A 20,730-nucleotide genomic window follows, 5' to 3' on the forward strand; every position below is an offset into this window, starting at 1 on the left:
AGGAGGCAGGTGGTGGCACACCTGATAGGGTGCACTGGTTACAATGCTCAAAAATCTGGGTTCAAGACCCCAGTCCCCACCTGCACAGGAGAAGCTTCATGAGTGGTGATGAAGTTCTACAGATCTCTCTCATCCTTTTTCTTTTTCTGTCTTACCTTCTCAAATTTATCTCTATCCTAAATAAATAAAAGTTGATTTTATTAAAAAAATTATTTATTTATTGGACAGAGAAATTGAGAGGGGAAAAGGATAGAGGTAAAAAGAGAAAGAGAAATAGACACCTGCAACACTGTTAAACTGTTGTGAAGCTTTCCCCCAGACAGGTGAGGAGCAGGTGTTGAACATAGGTCCTTGCACATGGTAACATATCTGCACTAAGTGCACTACTGCCTGGCCCTGGAGAGTTCTTTCCAAGTTCTGCAAGAAATTTTTCAAGAAATGAGAAATTTTAGGGTCACTGAAAGCTATGGGATCTTTTCTAGTCCAAGCCCCTCCTTTCAGAGATGAGAAAACTAAGACACAAGGAGGTAGAAGTAAACTTGTCCATGATCAAATAACCAGTTAGTGTCACAATCAGGAACAGAATTTTGACATACTAACTCCCAGTGTTCAAGTGCTTCTTCTACTCTGACGGTAGCGCAGCGGGTTAAGCGCAGGCGGCGCAAAACACAAGGACCAGCGTAAGGATCCTGGCCCTGCAGGGGAGTCGCTTCACAGGCAGTGGAGCAGGTCTGCAAATGTCTCCCCCCCCCCCCCCCCCCCCCCCCCCCCCGTCTTCCACTCCTCTCTCCATTTCTCTCTGTCCTACCCAACAACGATGACATCATCAACAACAACTACAGCAATAAAACAACAAGGGCAACAAAAGGGAATAGATAAAATATTTTTTAAAAAAAAGAACAAAAGGGAGTCGGGCGGTAGCGCAGTGGGTTAAGCGCAGGTGGCGCAAAGCACAAGGACCGGCCTAAGGATCGGGGTTCCAGCCCCCGGCTCCCCACCAGGGTGGGGAGTCGCTTCACAGGCGGTGAAGCAGGTCTGCAGGTGTCTATCTTTCTCTCCCCCCTGCCTTCCCCTCCTCTCTCCATTTCTCTCTGTTCTATCCAATAACAACCACATCAATAACAACAACAATAATAACTACAACAACAATAAAAAAAGACAACAAGGGCAACAAAAGGGAAAATAAATTAATTAAATTTAAAAAAAAAGAACAAAAATAAATTTTGCCTTTTAAATTTAAATAAATTTAATATTTTTCTCTTTTAAATTAATTCCTCTAAATAAGGCCCCTTTGTTAACAATCACCTTATAACCCTGCATACTACGAAACATTTAAATTGCATGTCACTGCACGTCTTGGTGTGAATAACATTTCAATACATTATCTTCATATTGCTGGTTGATTTGAACAAAACATTTGGTGCTTATGCCTATATTCTTCCACCCACACTTCATTTTTTCTTATTGCTTGAAGTTCATCTAGCCCAAGGCTGACTTCCATCAATACTTCACTGACAGCTAAAGAAAATGTCTCTCCTAAGTACCTGGTAAAGCACTTATAGAAGCTACTCAGAACACATATCTCTAAAAAATATCAGTTATCTTTAGATATGTACATCTTCCCTAAGGGGAAGAACTTGGTCTTTCAAATATCTGTTCCCCACATGCCTAACACAAGTATAAACGTTTTCAGTCATTGCAAAGTTTTAGGAGCTTCTTTAGAGCACAAAGCAAACATTAGCATAAAACTTTGTAGAAATATAATACAATTTTACTCTTCACAAAGATTTTCTTTCCTAGATGATTACAACTATGAAAGAATCTGCTCAACTAAGATTTCTCTTTCTTTTTTTCCCCAGGTAAGAACAATTACACAGAATGTACTTTATTGAGCAATATGTTCAGGAGTTACTGATGATTTAAGCAAGTTTGATTTTCTTTCTTTCTTTGGTTTTTTTAGTACTTTCCCCCTTTGGGGGCAAGGATAAAATAAAATCAAGGACTTGTCATTACAATATTCAGTCTTTTGTTTGTTTTTCCCCCAGCATATGATGTTAAGAGAAGGTTTTGCTAATTGACTGTTCTGTAAGACCAAGTTCACACATTTCAATTCCCAAACATTCCAAGCATTTTCCTCATCTCCATGGAGACTAAAGATATATTCTCACCTCTGACCCAGGAACTTGGATGGCTATTTGGGAATATCACTTCAAAAAAAGGAACTTAAGTAGGGTAGATTCCTTTTATTTAAACTAAAACTTACCCATCCTTACACAAATTCTGGAAACCTATAAAGCCTTTAAGACCCTATTATGTGGGGCCAGGTGGTGACGCACCTGGCTAAGCGCACACATTACAGTATTCCAGGGCCCGGGTTCAAGCCCCTGGTCCCCATCTGCAGAGGGAAAGCTTCACAAGTGGTGAAGCAGAGCTGCAGGTGTCTCTCCGTCTCTTTCCCTCTATTACCCCCTCCCTTCTCAGTTTCTCTCTACCAAATAAATAATATTTTTTTAAAAAAAAGAACCTATTATGCTTCTTGCAGTCCTTCTGTGTTAAAGTGGTAACAAAATCAGGAGGCTCCAAAACAGGGACATGGATTTTTTTTTTTTCTACCAAGGGCAATTTGGATATTCATAACATTTTTGGGTCATATAAAATTATCGACTTAGATATTAGCACTTAATGTTACAAAAAAAAAAAAAAAACAGATGTACAGTATTTGAGTTCCACCTGTGCTTGCCTTGCTAGGCTAGACCAAATGATTTCAGCCCACAGCCTGGATGTTTCCCATACTTTCTTTCTCTAGAAGTACTTGTACAGGGCAGGGGTAGATAGCATAATGGTTATGCAAAGAGACTCTCATGCCTTAGGTTCAATCCCCTGCACCACCATAAGCCAGAGCTGAGCAGTGCTCTGGTAAAACAAACAAATTAAAAAAATTTATTTTAAAAAGTCCTTTGGGGGGGGGAGGAGTAAGTAACTGGAACATCTCTTGACATACATACATACACACACATGCGCACACACACAATATTTTGGTTACACAAAATTTTACTTTACTACTCTGACAAATTCACAAAGGCTATAAATAAGCAAAGAACAACCCTCATTCAGTTGCTTGTCCCATAGTGAAATCCTACTTACAGAATTACTGATAGTTCCCTAAACTTGTCTGGATACTTCCTCTTAGCCAGTTTCCATTCTTACAGCTTATCTAATAATTAAACCAAAACCTCCATTCCCATCACTTCCATCCTATGTTGCCTAACATAATCCAATATGATATACTCTGCTTGTTCATCCTGCAGCCTTACAAATAAAGATAGCTATTATGTCTCCTATACATCTTTTGATCCCAGGGTTAAACTGGAACATAAAAATTAAAAAACAAAATTGTTCATCCCTAAAAACGAAATCTGGCTACCCCAAATAACATGGCAGTCATGTGTTGATTACTCTTTTGTGGAATTAGCCTAACATGCCTTCACATGAAGGAGTGGAACTATCTCCTTACCTAAGGCACTTAAACAAAAACTTTTTTTTCCATTTTTTTTTTAAATTGGGGAATTAATGTTTTACATTCAACATTAAGTACAATAGTTTGTACATGCATAACATTCCCCAGTTTCCCATATAACAATACAACCCCCACTAGGTCCTCTGAATCCTTCTTGGACCTGTATTCTCCCCACCCACCCACCCACCCCACAGTCTTTTACTTTGGTGCGATATGCCAATTCCATTTCAGGTTCTACCTGTGTTTTCTTTTCTGATCTTGTTTTTCAACTTTGGCCTGAGAGTGAGATCATCCCATATTCATCCTTCTGTTTCTGACTTATTTCACTCAACATGATTTTTTCAAGGTCCATCCAAGATAGGTTGAAAACAGTGAAGTCACCATTTTTAATAGCTGAGTAGTATTCCATCGTGTATATATATGACCACTTGCTCAGCCACTCATCTGTTGTTGGACACCTGGGTTGCTTCCAGGTTTTGGCTATTACAAATTGTGTTGCCAAGAACATATGTGTACACAGATCTTTTTGGATGATATGTTGGGTTCCTTAGGATATATCCCCAGGAGAGGAATTGCAGCATTATATAGAAGAGACATAGTCTGGGAATCGGGCGGTAGTGCAGCGAGTTAAGCGCACGTGGCGCAAAGCCCAAGAACCCTGCGTAAGTATCCCTGTTCGAGCCCTCGGCTCCCCACCTGCAGGGGAGTCGCTTTACAGGCGGTGAAGCCAGTCTGCAGGTGTCTATCTTTCTCTCCCCCTATCTGTCTTCCCCTCCTCTCTCCATTTCTCTCTGTCCTATCCAACAACAATGGCATCAATAGCAATGATAATAATAACCACAAGTACAATAAAAACAACCAGGGCAACAAAAGGGAAAAAAATGGCCTTCAGGAGCAGTAGACTAGTGGTGCAGGCACTGAGCCCCAGCAATAACCCTAGAGGCAAAAAATAAAAAAGAGAAAGAAAGAAAGAAAGAAAGAAAGAAAGAAAGAAAGAAAGAAAGAAACGTAGTCCTATATCTATATCCGAATGAGCATAGGTATAAGGCTCACATCACAATTAAGTTTCATTTTTGTGTTTTCATGGAATATTCAGTCTGAGAGAGAGAGAGAGAGAGAGAGAAAATCCTATAATGTATTTGCTATTATTGTGAACTTTGTACTGCTTATAAATATGATAATCTACTGTCTTCATGACACTGATAAAATAAACCAGGGTCAAATATAAAATCGTATGTCAAAAAAGTCCCTTTCTTTTCTTTCAAGATAATACTGTCAGGATTTTGTTTGTGAAAGTATCCTGTTCCTCCCAAACCATCTCTCTTCCTTTTGCATCTCTGACCACAGGTTTATATTCCAATTTTCTAAGCTGTCATTTTTTTTTTGCTTCAATCATATATGTTTAAACATTTTTTAGTGGTTTAATAATGGCTTACAAGATTACAGGGGTACAGTTCCATTCTACACCTACCACCAAAGTTCTGTGCTTAAAGTTTTTCTAATATAATTTTTTTAGAGAATTATTATTCTCCTTTTTTAAAAAATATTTATTTTATTTATTTATTCCCTTCTGTTGCCCTTGTTGTTTTATTGTTGTAGTTATTATTGTTGTTGTCGTTGTTGGATAGGACAGAGAGAAATGGAGAGAGGAGGGGAAGACAGAGAGGAGGAGAGAAAGACAGACACCTGCAGACCTGCTTCACCGCCTGTGAAGCGACTCCCCTGCAGGTGGGGAGCCGGGGTTCGAACCGGGATCCTTATGCCGGTCCTTGTGCTTTGCGCCACCTGCGCTTAACCTGCTGCGCTACAGCCCGACTCCCTCTAATATAATTTTTAATGTTTATTTATTTGATAGAGACAGAGAGAAACTGAGAGGGGAGGAGATAGAGAGACACATGCAGCCCTGCTTCACCACTTCACGATTCTTCTAGAGTCTTTGTGTAACATTGATTCTGCATAGTATATTTCCATAAACACTTACAAAGGTTTAACTTAACATTTTTAAAAAACTGTATCCACCTGCAGGCAGGTCCCTTCACAGGCGACGAAGCAGGTCTACAGGTGTCTATCTTTCTCTCCCCTTATGTCTTCCCCTCCTCTCTCCATTTCTCTCTGTCCTATCCAACAACAATGACATTAATAACTAATAAAAAATGTATCAAAAGATATACTGAACTACTGTTTCTTCCAATAGAGGCCTATCAATTCAGAATGCCTCAGAAGAACATACAGGAGTCCAATGTAAAACACCTAGGTCTAACATTTTGTCTTAAGTCATCTAAGGCACTCAGAGGCTTAAATAAAACTGTTCATGGGCTGGGTGGTGGCGCACCTGGTTGAGTGCACGTGTTACAGTGTCCAGGGACCCAGGTTCAAGCCCCCAATCCCTACATGCAAAGGTAAAGCTTTGTGTGTGATGAAGCAGTGCTGCAGGTGTCTCTCTGTCTCTCTCCCTCTCTATCTCCTCCTTCCTTCTCGATTTCTGGCTGCCTCTATCCAATAAAGATAAAAAGGAAAAAGGAAACTGTTCACAGGACACAGTGTCTCGTGAGCAAGGCAAGGGAAATATAAGGTAACCCTCAGGGGGAAAGTGGTGGTGCATGCAGTTAAGCCCACGTTACCATGAGCAAGAATCTGGATTCGAGCCCCCCCACACACACACACTGCTCCCCTACAGGGGGCTGGGGGAAGCTTTGGGAATGGTGAAGCAAGTTTGCAGGTGTCTATCTTTCTCTCTCCTCTATTTTTCCCAACACTCCAATTTCTCTTGTCCTGACAAATAAAATAGAAAGGAAGAGAGGGGAAGGAAGGAAGGAAGGAAGGAAGGAAGGAAGGAAGGAAGGAAGGAAGGACAGATGGGAGGGAAAAGAAAATGGCTGCCAGGAACAGTAGACTCATAATGCCCACAATAGGCTCCAGAGACAACCATGGTGGCAATTAAAAATAAATAAAATAGGGAGTCGGGCTGTAGCGCAGCGGGTTAAGCGCAGGTGGCGCAAAGCACAAGGACCGGCATAAGGATCCCGGTTCGAACCCCGGCTCCCCACCTGCAGGGGAGTCGCTTCACAGGCGGTGAAGCAGGTCTGCAGGTGTCTATCTTTCTCTCCCCCTCTCTGTCTTCCCCTCCTCTCTCCATTTCTCTCTGTCCTATCCAACAACAATGACATCAATAACAACAATAACCACAGCAATAAAACAACAAGGGCAACAAAAGGGAATAAATAAATTAAATATTTAAAATAATAATAATAAATTAATTAATTAAATAACCCTCAAAGTCAGTACACATGAAGAAATGATAAGCAGGATTCAGCACAAGGTGATCCTACACCACTGACAGAGACAGACTCTTTACACAGTATCAAGGACCAAGACCTGAGTATTTTCTAAGCACCTGTTTATATATACAGGCCCTGATGTCCAACAGCACATCTACACTTTGTTACTATCCTTCTCTAGCCACAGATGGTGAAGCTGAATCTGCAACTCCAACCTATTTCCAACCTATCTGCAACTTCATACCTATTTTTTATATATTTATTCCCTTTTGTTGCCCTTGTTTTTCTTTATTGTTGTAGTTATTTGTTATTGATGTCATTGTTGTTAGATAGGACAGAGAGAAATGGAAAAAGGAGGGGAAGACAGAAAGAGGGAGAGAAAGACAGACACCTGCAGACCTGCTTCACCGCCTGTGTAGCGACTCTCCTTTAGGTGGGGAGGCGGGGGCTCGAACCGGGATCCTTAAGCTGGCCCTTGCGCTTCACGCCACGTGCACTTAACCCGCTGCGCTACCGCCCGACTCCCCATACCTAGTTCTATATAATTTGGTACAGAAAATCAAAATTTTCCCTAGGTGCCAACAATGGCAATAAGGAGATCAGGAAAAACAGCACAGGCTCCAATTTGGTGACAAAGTACTTTAGTTATGATTCAAGAGACCTAAGTTTTCATCCTCAGCTGATACTCAAATTTCTTTTTAAAAATTTTTTAAATATTTATTTTTCATTTTGTTGCCCTTGTTATTTTATTGTGGTAGTTATTGTTGTTATTGATGTCGTTGTAGTTGAATAGGACAGAGAAAAATGGAGAGAGGAGGGGAAGACAGAGGGGGGAGAGAAAGATAGACACCTGCAGACCTGCTTCACCGCTTGTGAAGCGACTCCCCTGCAGGTGGGGAGCTGGGGGCTCGAACCAGGATCCTTATGCCAGTCCTTGCGCTTTGCACCACCGCCTGACTCCCAAATACTCAGATTTCTGGAGACAATCACCTCCAGTGAAAATAGCATTCCTTCTTCCATATCTCACTGTTTCAATGCCAACTATTTAAAAGTTGTGTTACGTTTTAAATATTTATTCATATGAAATAACAAAAAATTCCTTGATTTTCACAGTGATTATTAAACAACATAGTAATATTAAACCTTAAAAAAAAAAACAGGAAGTCAGGTGGTAGCACAGCAGGTTAAGTGCAGGTGGCACAAAGCACAAGGACCAACGTAAGGATCCCGGTTCCAGACCCTGGCTCCCCACCTGCAGGAGAGTTGCTTCACAAGCGGTGAAGTAGGTCTGCAGGTGTCTATCTTTCTCTCCCCCTCTTTGTTTTCCCCTCCTCTCTCCATTTCTCTCTGTCCTATCTAACAACAATGACATCAATAACAACAATAATAATTACAACAATAAAACAACAAGGGCAACAAAAAGGAATAAATAAATATTTAAAAAGCCCCCATTTGGGTAGGAGGGAACTTCTGAGAATAATAGACATGACATGTTACACACAAGACACATCTGTCAAAATCTATCAACTAAACACTTAAAAATGAATGTATTTTACTGTGCATAAAGTATACCTCAAACAACATAATGGACCCCTTTGTGGCCCCTACAGGACCTGATCCTCAATGTGGATCAACAGGGTAGGAAATGTTTCATTCTCCAAAAGGAGGGTGGGCAACATACTCTACCACTTGAATAAGATGGGTTCTGAAATTAGTGGAGCCTGGAATGTTCTTAGCCATAACCACAGAGTGTGATCTCAGACCTACAGGGATGCAGAGGTTATATAGGCTCCTGTGCTGAATAGGAGACCCAGATCAAATTGATGGGGATTACAGTTAACAATATTTATATACTTTTCCCATATGTGGGAGCTAATCTCTTTCCTGATGCAGCTTTCCAGTCCTTTTCCCAACTGTGCCACCATCTCCCCAGACAGTAACTTGGGTCATCCTGCATGTTAGCTGTCAGGCTCAGGCAAAAACTAGTAGTCATGGGCCCCACTGAATATACCTAAAATAGGTCTACTAGCTTTTTCCAAAATGGTGACCCCAAAATCTTTACCTGCAATATTCTTGCCTTTAGCTTCATGATTAGTCAACAATTTGTTCTGCTTTATATTTAACTCTTTTTCAGCTATAAGGTTCCAGATGCTACTATGATGTCAACCTGAGAAGACGTCTCCACCAATGTGTCCTGGAGCCCCACCTCTCCAGATCCCTGCCCTACTAGGGAAAGAGAGAGGCTGGGAGTATGGATCAACCTGCCAACGCCCAGGTTCAGTGAAGAAACAATTACAGAAGCCAGACCTTCATCTTTGCACCCCACAATGATCCTGGGTCCATAATCCCAGAGGAATAAAAAACAAGGAAGCTATCAAGAGAGGGGATTGATTGAAGATGGAGCTCTGGGGGTATGCACTGTGTGGAAATGTACCCCTCTTTTATTATTATTTTTAAAAATATTTATTCCCTTTTGTTGTCCTTATTTTTTTATTGTTGTAGTTATTGTTGTTGTCGTCACTATTGGGTAGGAGAGAGAAATGGAGAGAGGAAGGGAAGACAGAGAGGGGAAGAGAGTTAGCCACCTGCAGACCTGCTTCACCGCTTGTGAAGCGACTCCCCTGCAGGTGGGGAGCCGGGGGCTCGAACCAGGATCCTTATGCCTGTTCTTGTTCTTTGAGCCACGTGTGCTTAACCCGCTGCGCGTGCGCTTAACCCGCTACGCTACTGCCCAACTCCCGATTTTCTTATTTTTAAAATTTCTTTATTGAGGGATTAATAGCTTACAGTTGACAGTAAAATACAATAATCTGTGCATGCATAACATTTCCCAGTTTTCCATATAACAATTCTAGGTCCTCCTCTGCCATCATGTTCCAGGACCTGAAACCACCAACCACCCCATCCTAGAGCCTTTTACTTTGGTGCAGTCTTTGACTAGATTTTCTTAAGTCCTTGTTAGAAAATGTAACTTGGCATTGTAAGGCCTCTTCCCTGTCTATACTCTATGCCTGAGTGATCTCACTCAATTACATATGTTTATACTTCAGTCTATATGTAAAGGTCATTTCACTTCTGAGTTACAAAATCACAAATCCAAAAGCCTACTTGACATATCCACCTGGATATGTTAAGGATCCGGGTTCAAGCCTCTGGCTCCCCACCTGCAGAGGAGTTGCCTCACAAGTGGTGAAGCAGGTCTGCAGGTGTCTATCTTTCTCTCCCCCCCTCTGTCTTCCCCTCCTCTCTCTGTCCTAACAACGACATCAATAACAACAATAGCTACAACAATAAAACAACGGCAACAATAGGAAATAAATATTTTTTTAAAATTATAAGAAAATCTAGTCAAAGAAGGCAGAATTTCTATTAAGATTACCCCATGTGGTCCAGGAGGTGGCGTAGTGATAAAGCTTTGGACTCTCAAGCACAAGGTCCTCAGTTCGATCCCTGGCAGCACATGTGCCAGAGTGATGTCTGGTTCTTTCTCTCTCCTCATATCTTTCTCATTAATAAATAAATAAAATCTTTAAAAAAAAAAAAAAAGATTACCCCACATACTGTGAATTCCCAGTTCCCCACAGTCCTCATCTTCCTGGATCTAATACACTGTTCTCTCCTATAAACTAAACTCCGGTGGGCACTAACTATTCTTACTCCCACCAGTGTTGCTGTTCTCTTTCTAGGTCCTTTCCTGGTTCTCCCTCCATCTTCTACACTGAGATTCAATCATTTCTATACTCCATCCTACCCCCCTCCCCTGCACCATGTATTCCTAGACACACACACACACACACACACACATACACACACACTCTCTCTCTCTCTCTCTCTCTTTAGAGATACCTATTCATATACAGACAACCTGCAAACATACAGATATGATTTATTTGGAGTGTTTTTGTAAGGCAAGCTTGTGAAACTGCAAATTACTGGGCCCGACCCCAGACCTACAGAGTCAATTACCCTTAAAGGCTAAGCAGCTGCTTTTGTAAATGCCCAACAATGTATACCTATTATTGCATTCTAATTGTATGTTAGGTGATGTGAGGAATATAAGAGCCTTGATGTTGTTGTGAACAATATGACAAAAATTACCTAGGGGTGGGGCCTGGGGAGTAAAGAGATACCTTACCAGATAGGCTGCCTGGCTTGTCACATATGCACTACAGATTTGAACCCTTGCACATAGGAGGTAAGTGCTGGTGCTACAGTGTGTCCCATTACCCACCCCACTGCCACCCTCTTTCTATTCTAACTGAATGAAAAAGTGGCCCTTGAGGTCACAGTTCTACAACAATGAAGACAAAACAAACAAAAAAACCATACAGGGTCTAAGAATGAAGTTTGATGTAAGGATACCAGAAACTATAATTAGGGGCAAGATTGTAATGGAGTTAGTAAGATTTCTCAATCCCCTGCAATTCCATTAAATGTTTATTATTTTTGTTTTTCCTGCCTCCCAATGGTGACTCAAAAATACAAATGACTTAAAAGGAAAAGCCCTGAATATGTACTGGTTAATAGCAAAGTAGAAAACCATTATCTTATCCCATTGTTAGAACAAGATTGAAGACGACAGTTTTAAAAGAGAGTAAAGACACCTGCAGCGCATCCATTCAGAAAAACAAAAAGAAGTGATCAGGCGTCTTAACATCCTGGTCTTTACCCACCTACACCGCCCAACTTTGTATTTAATCTTCTGGCACTTGTCTAATCTGTGTCACAAGACTGAGTTCTGAGTTCCTGAGGCTAGCGCACATCTCTTTGCATCTGCCTACTACTTTGCAACACCCAAAGCCTTGCCCAAAATTTCATATAGCATCTGTCACATAAATTCCGGCTCAATTCCTGGACCATTGTCTCCAATTCCAAATCAGTGAAGTCCATATGGATGTGTTTTCACTGTACCACCTGTTAGCAATCAATATATCAAAGCTTTAAGTAAACACTAGTCCTTCTGGGAAAACAAATCCCACCAAAATCTGACCACACTATGCAGTTTCTCCACTTTAAAGATATATATATTTATTTATTTATTTTCCTTTTTGTTGCCCTTGTTGTTTTATTGTTGTAGTTATTATTGTTGTTACTGCTGTCGTTGTTGTTGGATAGGGCAGAGAGAAATGGGAAGACAGAGAGGGGGAGAGAAAGACACCTACAGACCTGCTTCACCTCCTGTGAAGCGGCTCCCCTGCAGGTGGGGAGCTGCGGGCTCCAACTGGGATCCTTACGCCCTTAAGCTGGTCCTTGTGCTTTGTGTGGCAGCCATGTGGCTTAACTGCTGTGCCACCGCCCAACTCCCCACTTCTAAGATATTTAAAAGTACAAGCTACCATTAAGGTTAAATGTTTCAGCTGCTTCTAAACTTGCCCAGTCTTCTCATTTCCTTTCATCTTAAATAGATGCTTCCTTCTTCATTACCAGCAATGAGCTGAGTTTGAACTGCTATCTGGGGTGGGTAGAGGTTGGTTCCAAGCACTGTCCTAGATGGTGACAAACCCTTATTCCAACTCCCTCCCTACCTGGTTTCCATTTCCCAACTTTCACCTCTAGTCCCTGAAGTGAACTCCTCCTTCTGTAACTCTGTTCTTGCAAAAAACAAACAAACAAAAAAAAAAAATACACCAACACTCAAGTGCTTCCTGGGTTAAAACACAAGTATGTTTTTTATTACAACCACCACAAACCGAAGAAAGAAGTGTCGATAAGGCATTTTTCTACATGTGGCACCAAAGACAAACTGACAGTAATTTTTTCAATGCAGTGATTAGTATTTGAATATTTCCTACTATACAGCTCCACATTACACGACAGTCGGGAGGGCACACATCTATAATATATAGAATATTGCCTGAGGTCAGGCAGTGGCACACCTGGTTAAGCACACACAACACAGTGCGCCAAGAACCTGGGGTTCAAGCCCCTAGTCCACACCTGCAGGGGGAAAGCTTCAAGAGTTGTGCAGCAGGTGTCTCTCTATCTCTTTCCATCTCCCCCTCCTCAATTTTTCTGTCTCTATTCAATAATAATTAAATTAAGAAGACTAAATTAAAAAATATATAATATTCTCTAATACTGCTCCCTACCTCTGATCCCCCTCGGCCAGTTTCCTCCCTTAGAAACAGACTGACTCCAAGGTGTTCACTACCTCTGTTCTCTATTTTTCAAAAAAAAAAAAAACAAACCACACGGCAGGCAAAGTACACACGAGTGGTGCTGCGGGGCTTTGAAATGTCTATGGATCTCTTCCGAAGCTGCCGTTAAGGAAGCAGGGGCAGGTGGTCCGCGGGGCGGGGGGCGGCGCAGTGGATAAAGCGTTGGTCTCCCAAGCAGGAGGGCCTGAGTTCGATCCCCGACAGCAGATACCGGAGTGATGTATGTCTGGGGTGCTCTCTCATGTTCTCATTCGTGTTTTCTGTCTGTCTGTCTGTCTGTCTGTCTCTGTCTCTCTTCCTATCCCCTCTCATGAGAAAAAAAAAAAAATCAGAGGCAGATGCTGGGCTTCTCCACGGAGGCCGAGGCCTGCGGGTCTCCAGACGCCCGGACCCGAGCTGCGGGTGGCGGCGTCCCGCGCCCTCCCCCTCCCCCTCCCCCGCCAGGAGCAGCGTCCCGGATGCCGAGACCCTCCAGAGGGTTCGGCACAACGTCTGACGGGGCGGGGGGGGGGATGGCTCTTCCTGCACCCCTGCCTCGGCTCCCACACCCAGCCGTGGAAAACATCACCGCTCGGGTTGCACTTCGGGGCAGAGACGCGTCACGACTCCCAAATGACAGAGTCACTGCAGCCCAGTGCTGGCGCTCACTAACTTTTTCTTTTTCTTTTTCTTTTTTTGGTCAATATGCGGTGGCTTCCTTCCCCGATCAACCCAGACGGCTCCCCTCCCTAACAACCGCCCTACGGAACCAAGAAGCCCCGCGGCCTCCCGAGCGCGGCCCCCCTGTTCCCCGCCGCCACCAGCCCCCCTCAGGGACGGCGGGTGACAATAAGAACTTGCCTCCCAGGACTCACCGACGCTAGCAGCTGAGGGGTCTGCGGCAACTCCGTGCTCACGTCCATGCTCTCGGCTCCCGCAGCCGCCGCCTCCGCCATCTTGACGGGGAACTGACGCTCGCAGCTGCGGACCCCCCACCCCACCTCCCCAGCCGGGGACGAGCGGAAACCTGTAGCCGGCCCAGGAGACGAGGGGCGACACTTTTACGACGGGGCCCCTGAGGTCGGCTTTGACGTAGAATCCGAGAGCGACTTCCGGCCCGCTTCCCGGAAGTCCGCGGCAGGACGGCCGGTGGGGGCCGCAGTGTTCTGCGCTGCACGGTCGTGGCGGAACCGCGGTGTGTTGTCTGCTTGCGGGGTCGGCAGCTGTCCGGCCTGGAGGTAAAACGATCCGTCAGTCAGTCAGTCAGGAGAGGAAGAAACCGTTGGGTCTCTTTCTGGTCGGCTGTGCTTTGTCCGCTGCGGTTCGGCAGGCACCCCCCGCCCCAGAATGAGAAAGCCCTCAACGCCGCGCCATGTTTGGGACACCGGGGCGCTCGCGCATGCTCCGCGGGCATCTTTCTGCCCGAGTGCTGTAATCGAGAAACATCGGAAACCTGTTGATCGGTAGAGGAACCGGTTCATTGATGCTTTCCCTAACCCCGGGCAGAGCTTTAAAATAGCGCAGGATCGGGGCCAGGTGGCGGCGCCCCTGATGAAGCCGCGCCCACGACAGTGCGCGAGGAGCCGGGTTCACACCCCTGGTCCCCACCTGCAGGGCGAGAGCTTCAAGTGATGAAGCGGAGCTGCCGCTGTCCTCCCTCTTTCCCCATCTCCTTCCTCTCCCTTCTCAGATTCTCTCTGTCTCTATCCAGTAATTTAAAAAATAAGTATATATTTTTAAAAAGCACAAGATCTGGGGCTGGGTGGTGGCGCACCTGGTTGAGTGCACGTGTTTCAGTGCGCAAGGACCCGAGTTCAAGCCCCTGGTCCCCACCTGCAGGGGGGAAGCTTTGCAAGAGGTGAAGCAGGGCTGCAGGTGTCTCTCTTTACCCTCTCAATTTCTGGCTGTCTCTGTCCAATAAATAAAGATAATAAAAAAAAATTAAAAAAACAAAACCAAAAAAAAGCACAAGATCTATGTCAAAAGGAAAAGCCTGGGTGGGGACATGTCAACATATTTTATATGTATGTGTGTTCAAGTGCAAAAGGAAGAGTCTGAAAGGGAAAAAGAACACATGGTCTAGCGAGGAGGAAGGTGATCAAGAACGACTATATCTGTTGCTTTTAGTTGTGAAACATTTTTAAACAATAAATGTATGTTACCTCTTTATTTATTTTTTATATTTATTTTATTTATTCCTTTTTGTTGCACTTGTTTTATTGTTGTAGTTATTGTTGTTGTCATTGTTGGATAGGACAGAGAGAAATGGAGAGAGGAGGGGAAGACAGAGAGGAGAGAAAGATAGACACCTGCTGACCTGCTTCACCGCCTGTGAAGCGACTCCCCTGCAGGTGGGGAGCCGGGGTTCGAACCGGGATCCTTATGCCGGTCCTTGTGCTTTGCGCCACCTGCGCTTAGCCCGCTGCGCTACAGCCGGACTCCCTATTTTATTTTTTTTTAAAGATTTTATTTATCTATGCGTGAGAAAGACAGAAGGAGAGAGAAAAAGAACCAGACATCACTCTGGTACATGTGCTGCCGGGGATCGAACTCATGACCTCCAGAGTCCGATGCTTTATCCACTGCGCCACCTCCCGGACCACCACTTCTTTATTTTTAAAAATATATGTTTTTTTTGGTTTTATTTTAATGAGAGAAATAAAGTAAAAAGATCAGAGCACTACTCAGTTCTGGCTGATGGTAGTGCTAGAGATTGAACCTGGGACATCACAACCTCAGACAGAAGAGTATTTTGTAGAACCATTATGCTGTCTCCCCAGCCCATGAAACAAATACTTTTCAAATATACTTTTTAACAGGAAAAATAATGACATTTGGGAAAGATGAAGTCAAATCTCATCTTCAGATCCTATATCTAAGTAACTTTATTTCCTTATTGGGGGATTAATGTCTTACAATCGACAGTAAATAAAATAGTTTGTATGTGCGTAACATTTCTGTTTTCCACATAACAATACAACCCCCACTTGTTCTCTGCCATCCTGTTCCAGGACCTGAACTCTTGCCCCACCCATCCCAGAGTCTTTTACTTTGGTGCTGAATAACATTTTTTTTTAATTTATTTATTCATTTTCCTTTTTTGTTGCCCTTGTTGTGAATAACTCTTAATGGTCTGAAGAATTAGATGCTAAAAAAGATACAAGTAAATATCTGTGTGGTATTAGAATAGACTCTTAAAAACTTTAGCAGGGAGTCGGGCGGTAGCGCAGCGAGCTAAGCGCATGTGGCGCAAAGCACAAGGACCGGCGTAAGGAGCCCGGTTTGAGCCCCCGGCTCCCCACCTGCAGGGGAGTCGCTTCACAGGCGGTGAAGCAGGTCTGCAGGTGTCTATCTTTCTCTCCCCCTCTCTGTCTTCCCCTCCTCTCTCCATTTCTCTCTGTCCTGTCCAACAACGACAGCAACAATGACATCAATAACAACAATAACTACAACAATAAAACAACAAGGGCAACAAAAGGAAATAAATATAAAAATATTTTAAAAAAACAAAACTTGATAGCAATGACAGAAAATGTAAAAGGACTAGTACATAATTTCATAAACATTCTAAATTTACATGCAAGTCATAAAAAAACTAGACAAAAGATAAAAAGTAAACAAGAATTGAGACATTTGCAACAAAACAGATCAAAGGAAAAGATCCTGAAGACTAGTCTAATGCAAAAATATATCTAGGGAGTCGGGCAGTAGCACAGCGGGTTAAGCGTAGGTGGCGCAAAGCGCAAGGACTGGAGTAAGGATCTCAGTTCAAGCCCCCAGCTCCTCACCTGCAGGGGAGTCGTTTCACAGGCAGTGAAGCAGGTCAGCAGGTGTCTTCTCCCCCCCCTTCCCCTCCTCTCTCCATTTCTCTCTGTTCTATCCAACAACGACAACAATAATAACTACAACACACACAAAAAAAAAGGGCAACAAAAGGGAATAAATGAATGAATATTAAAAAAGAAAAAAATTTTTAATTAATTATTAAAAAAAAATATATATATATATATGTCTAGGGGCTGGGTGGTGGTGCACCTAGTTGAGTTCACATATTATACAACACACAAGGACCCAGGTTCGAGCTCCTGGTCCCCACCTACAGGCGGAAAGCTATGTGAGTGGTGAAGCAGGCCTGCTGGTGTCTCTCTGTCTCTCCTCTATCTCCCTTGATTTCTGACTGTTTCTATCCAACAAATAAATAAAGATAAAAAAAAAATGTGTCTAGTACATAAATATATAACCCACTGACTTTTATAAGTATATTAAAAAACTTAACAAGTAGGCTGAACAATTAAAGTGCGATACCATGGATTACCTGTAAATTTACAAAGTTTTCCTTTCTTAATTCTCTTTTTAAATGTCTACTTATAAGGTCTTGGCAGTGGAGCATACCTATTACCATAGGCAAAGATCCAGGTTCAAGCCCCACCGCTGTCCACCTGGGGGAAGCGTCATGATCGGTAAAGCAGTGCTGCAGGCATCTCTCTCCCTCTGCTTCCCCCACCCTCTCAGTTTCTCTGCCTCTATGAACTAAATTTTTTTTTAAAAACTTTTAAATTTTTATTTATTTGCTGAATACAGACAGTCAGAAATTGAGAGGGTAGGGGGTGGTAGAGAGACAGAGAGACACCTGCAGCACTGCTTCACCACTTGTGAAGCTTTCCCCCTGCAGATGGGGACCAGGGGCTTGAACCTGGGTCCTTGCACACTGTAACATATGCGCTCAACCAGGTGTGCCACCACCTGACCCCCAGAACTGGGGGAAGTGATTTAATGATAGAGTACATGCACAAAACGATAGGTTTTATTCTGGGCACTACATAAGATGCAACTCAAAACAATTTTTTAAACTCAAAACCATTCTGTGATGTAGTTCTTTTTATCATTATTGTGAAGACAAAGAAATAATAGTGCCAATAGTGAGTTTGCCTATTTAAAACCCTGCAATTACTGACAAAACCAGAAATCAAAACCTAGGTCAGTCTGGTTTAAGAGCTTTTTTTTTTTTTAATGATTTATTTAGAAAAGAGAGAACCAGCACTTGAGGTTTGAGTTGGGACTGGGCACTGCCTGTATGCATGTCCTGTGCCTTCCCACTGAACAGCAGTAGCCCAGGCTACCACCCAACTCAACAAAAAAAATTTTTTAAAAAGATTTATTGGAAAAAAAATTTTATTGGGTGGAGGAAATAGCATAATGGTTATGCAAAAGATTTTCATGCTTCAGTCTCTGAAGTCCCAGATTCAGTCCCCTATACTACCAAAAGCTAGAGCTCAGCAGTGTTCTGGTTAAAAAAAAAAAAAAATTAGTTAATTGCCGGGATAGCCTGAGGGTACTTCTTCCCGAGCTAGTGCTCTCTGGGTTGGAGAGAACTCAACTGGAGCCGATCTAGGCTGCTGCGTGAGAGAGGGATCAGGAACTCGTGCTGCACTTCGCAGGAGATACACTCTGGAACTCTCGGAGCCGGAAAGCAATTTCCAAGTGTCTTTAATCAGAAGAGCAGCTGTTTTTATACTCTCCAAGTAGGGTGGAAACAGGATGTGATATAGAGAGGGGGCGGAGCAGGCGAGAATCCTATCACTGAACCACCAATGCCCTGGAGGGAGTGCTTTATGTAAAAGTGATTTATGTAAATAGACCAAAGCTTTGAATGGGATTAAATCTATCCCTATATAGGCATATGGTTAAGCAGAAGCCAGGGGGAGCTGGCATACTATCCAACAGTTAATGAGAGGGGGAGAAAGAACCAGAGCATCACTCTGGCATATGCAATACTGAGAACAAAACTCAAGACTTCGTAGCTTAGAGCCCAGTGCTTTATCCCCTGTTCCACCTCTTGGTCAGATATGTCCCAGTTTAAATGCTGTATCCTAGAGAAAGAATTCAGGGTTCAGGTAGCGCTCTGACTACTACATTACTGATGGTGGTGGAAAATTAGAAACAACCAAAATATCCAACAACACAAGACAAAATGAACCATGGCCACCAGTACAATGCTGTGCTTGGTACCATGTGCAATTAATCCAGTGTGCCACCACCTGGCCCCCCATCCAGTGCAGTGTAATATTCTACAGCCATTAAAATATGTTTGGGGATCTGGGGGTCGTGCTTTTCTCAGCAGGAAAAGTGCTTGCCTTCCTTGAGGCTCTAGGTTCATTTGAATCCCTATACCACATGAGAGAGCACCAAAGAAAAAACAAATGGAATTCAAAGGATGATGTGTTCTTCCTCACCTAAAAATAAATAAATAAAATAATTCCCAACAGGGATATTGCTGGGACTCAGTATGTGCACTAAGAATCCACCACTTGTGGTCCGGGAGGTGGTGCAGTGGATAAGCAGTGGATTCTCAACCATGAGGTCCTGAGTTCAGTCCCCGGCAGCACATGTACCAGAATGATGTCTGGTTCTTTCTCTCCTCCTGTCTCTCACATGAATAAATAATTAAATAATTTTAAAAAACAAAAAGAATCCACCACTCCTAGTGACAGTGTTTTCCCTTTCTTTCTCCCTTTATCTCTCTCCCTCTCTCTTCCCCCCTCCTTTTTATTTGATAGGACAGAGGAATTGGGGAGGGAGGAGAGACATCTGTTGTACTTCTCCACCACTTGTAAGTCCCCCCAGATGGGGGACCAGAGTCTTGAACCTGAGTCCTTGTGCACTGTAACATGTATGTTCAATGAGATGTGTCACTACCTGGCCCCAGAAAATTAAAAAAAAAATAATGTAGAGGTAGCTCAGCTGGTAGAAGACTAATTCCATGCCCATAATTTGAGGGTCCTCTGCTTGCTTTCTGTCATAAGATAAGCTTTTTGGGACTGGGCAGTGGTGCAGCCAGTAGAGCACACACATTACCACATATATGGACCCTGGTTTAAGTCCCTACTTGTCGGGGGAAGCTTCACAAGCAGTGAAGCAGTCCTACAGTTGTCTCTTTCTCCTGCTCTATCTCCTCTTTCCCTCTCGATTTCTCTCCTGACTCCACCCAAAAAGAAAGATACCAGGCAGGAATGGTGGATTCTCACAGACCTCAAGCCCTAGCAATAACCCTGGTGGCAATAAAACCAATAAGTAAATAATAGTAAGTGTTGGTGCCACTTGCCACTCCCAGGATGACTTATTTTTTCATTCTTTTTACTTTAGAGAGAGGGAGGGAGAGACATTAGAGTACCTGCCTTCCCTCCCTCTGCGGTGGCACTGCTGTGTGGTGTCTGGTCGGGGGTCAAACTCAGGTTGTGTGCTTGGTAAGGTATGTGCCTGCATCCTACCAGATGAGCCTTCTTCTAACCCTGCACTCATAACTGCTTCACTACCCTGCTCTTGCAGTTAAAGAAAAATGTGGAGAGGTTGGGGAAAGCCTTTATGAAGGAGGGAAAATTTACTAAATTCTCAACCATGAGTCCTTTAAACACCGAATGGTGAAATAGGAAGCAGATAAAAAAACTTTTTAGCTATATGTAGAAGTGTGATGATTGAGAAGTATTTCTGTGATGAAAATTCAAACTGGGGAGTAAGGTGGTAGTGCAGCGGGTTGAGTGCGTGACTGGAAGCGCACTCAAAAAAAAAAAAGCCGGTTTGAGCCCCCGGCTCCCCACCTGCAGGGGAGTCCCCTCACAGGCGGTGAAGCAGGTCTGCAGGTGTCTGTCTTTCTCTCCCCTTCTTTGTCATCCCCTCCTCTCTCCATTTCTCTCTGTCCTATCCAACAACGATGACATCAATAACAACAATAATAAAAGAAAAGGGCAACAAAAGGGAAAATAAATTTTTAAAAATTTGAAAGAAAAAAAAGAAAATTCAA

At 43.2% G+C, this 20,730-nt stretch overlaps 1 protein-coding gene across 2 annotated transcripts in view; it reads right to left on the reverse strand.

The window, feature by feature from the left end:
- UBR1 (ubiquitin protein ligase E3 component n-recognin 1) overlaps positions 1-14,240 on the reverse strand; it is a 127,803-nt gene extending 113,563 nt beyond the window's left edge. For both annotated transcript variants that reach the window (XM_060174488.1, XM_060174487.1), the window contains exon 1: positions 13,808-14,240. In XM_060174488.1, the coding sequence (XP_060030471.1) occupies positions 13,808-13,888 (81 nt within the window). In that variant the 5' untranslated portion in view covers positions 13,889-14,240. The remainder of the gene's footprint in view (positions 1-13,807) is intronic.
- Positions 14,241-20,730: the final 6,490 nt, after the last annotated feature.

The sequence above is a fragment of the Erinaceus europaeus genome, chromosome 16, assembly GCF_950295315.1.
Source record: "Erinaceus europaeus chromosome 16, mEriEur2.1, whole genome shotgun sequence".
NCBI classification, from domain to species: Eukaryota; Metazoa; Chordata; class Mammalia; order Eulipotyphla; family Erinaceidae; genus Erinaceus; species Erinaceus europaeus.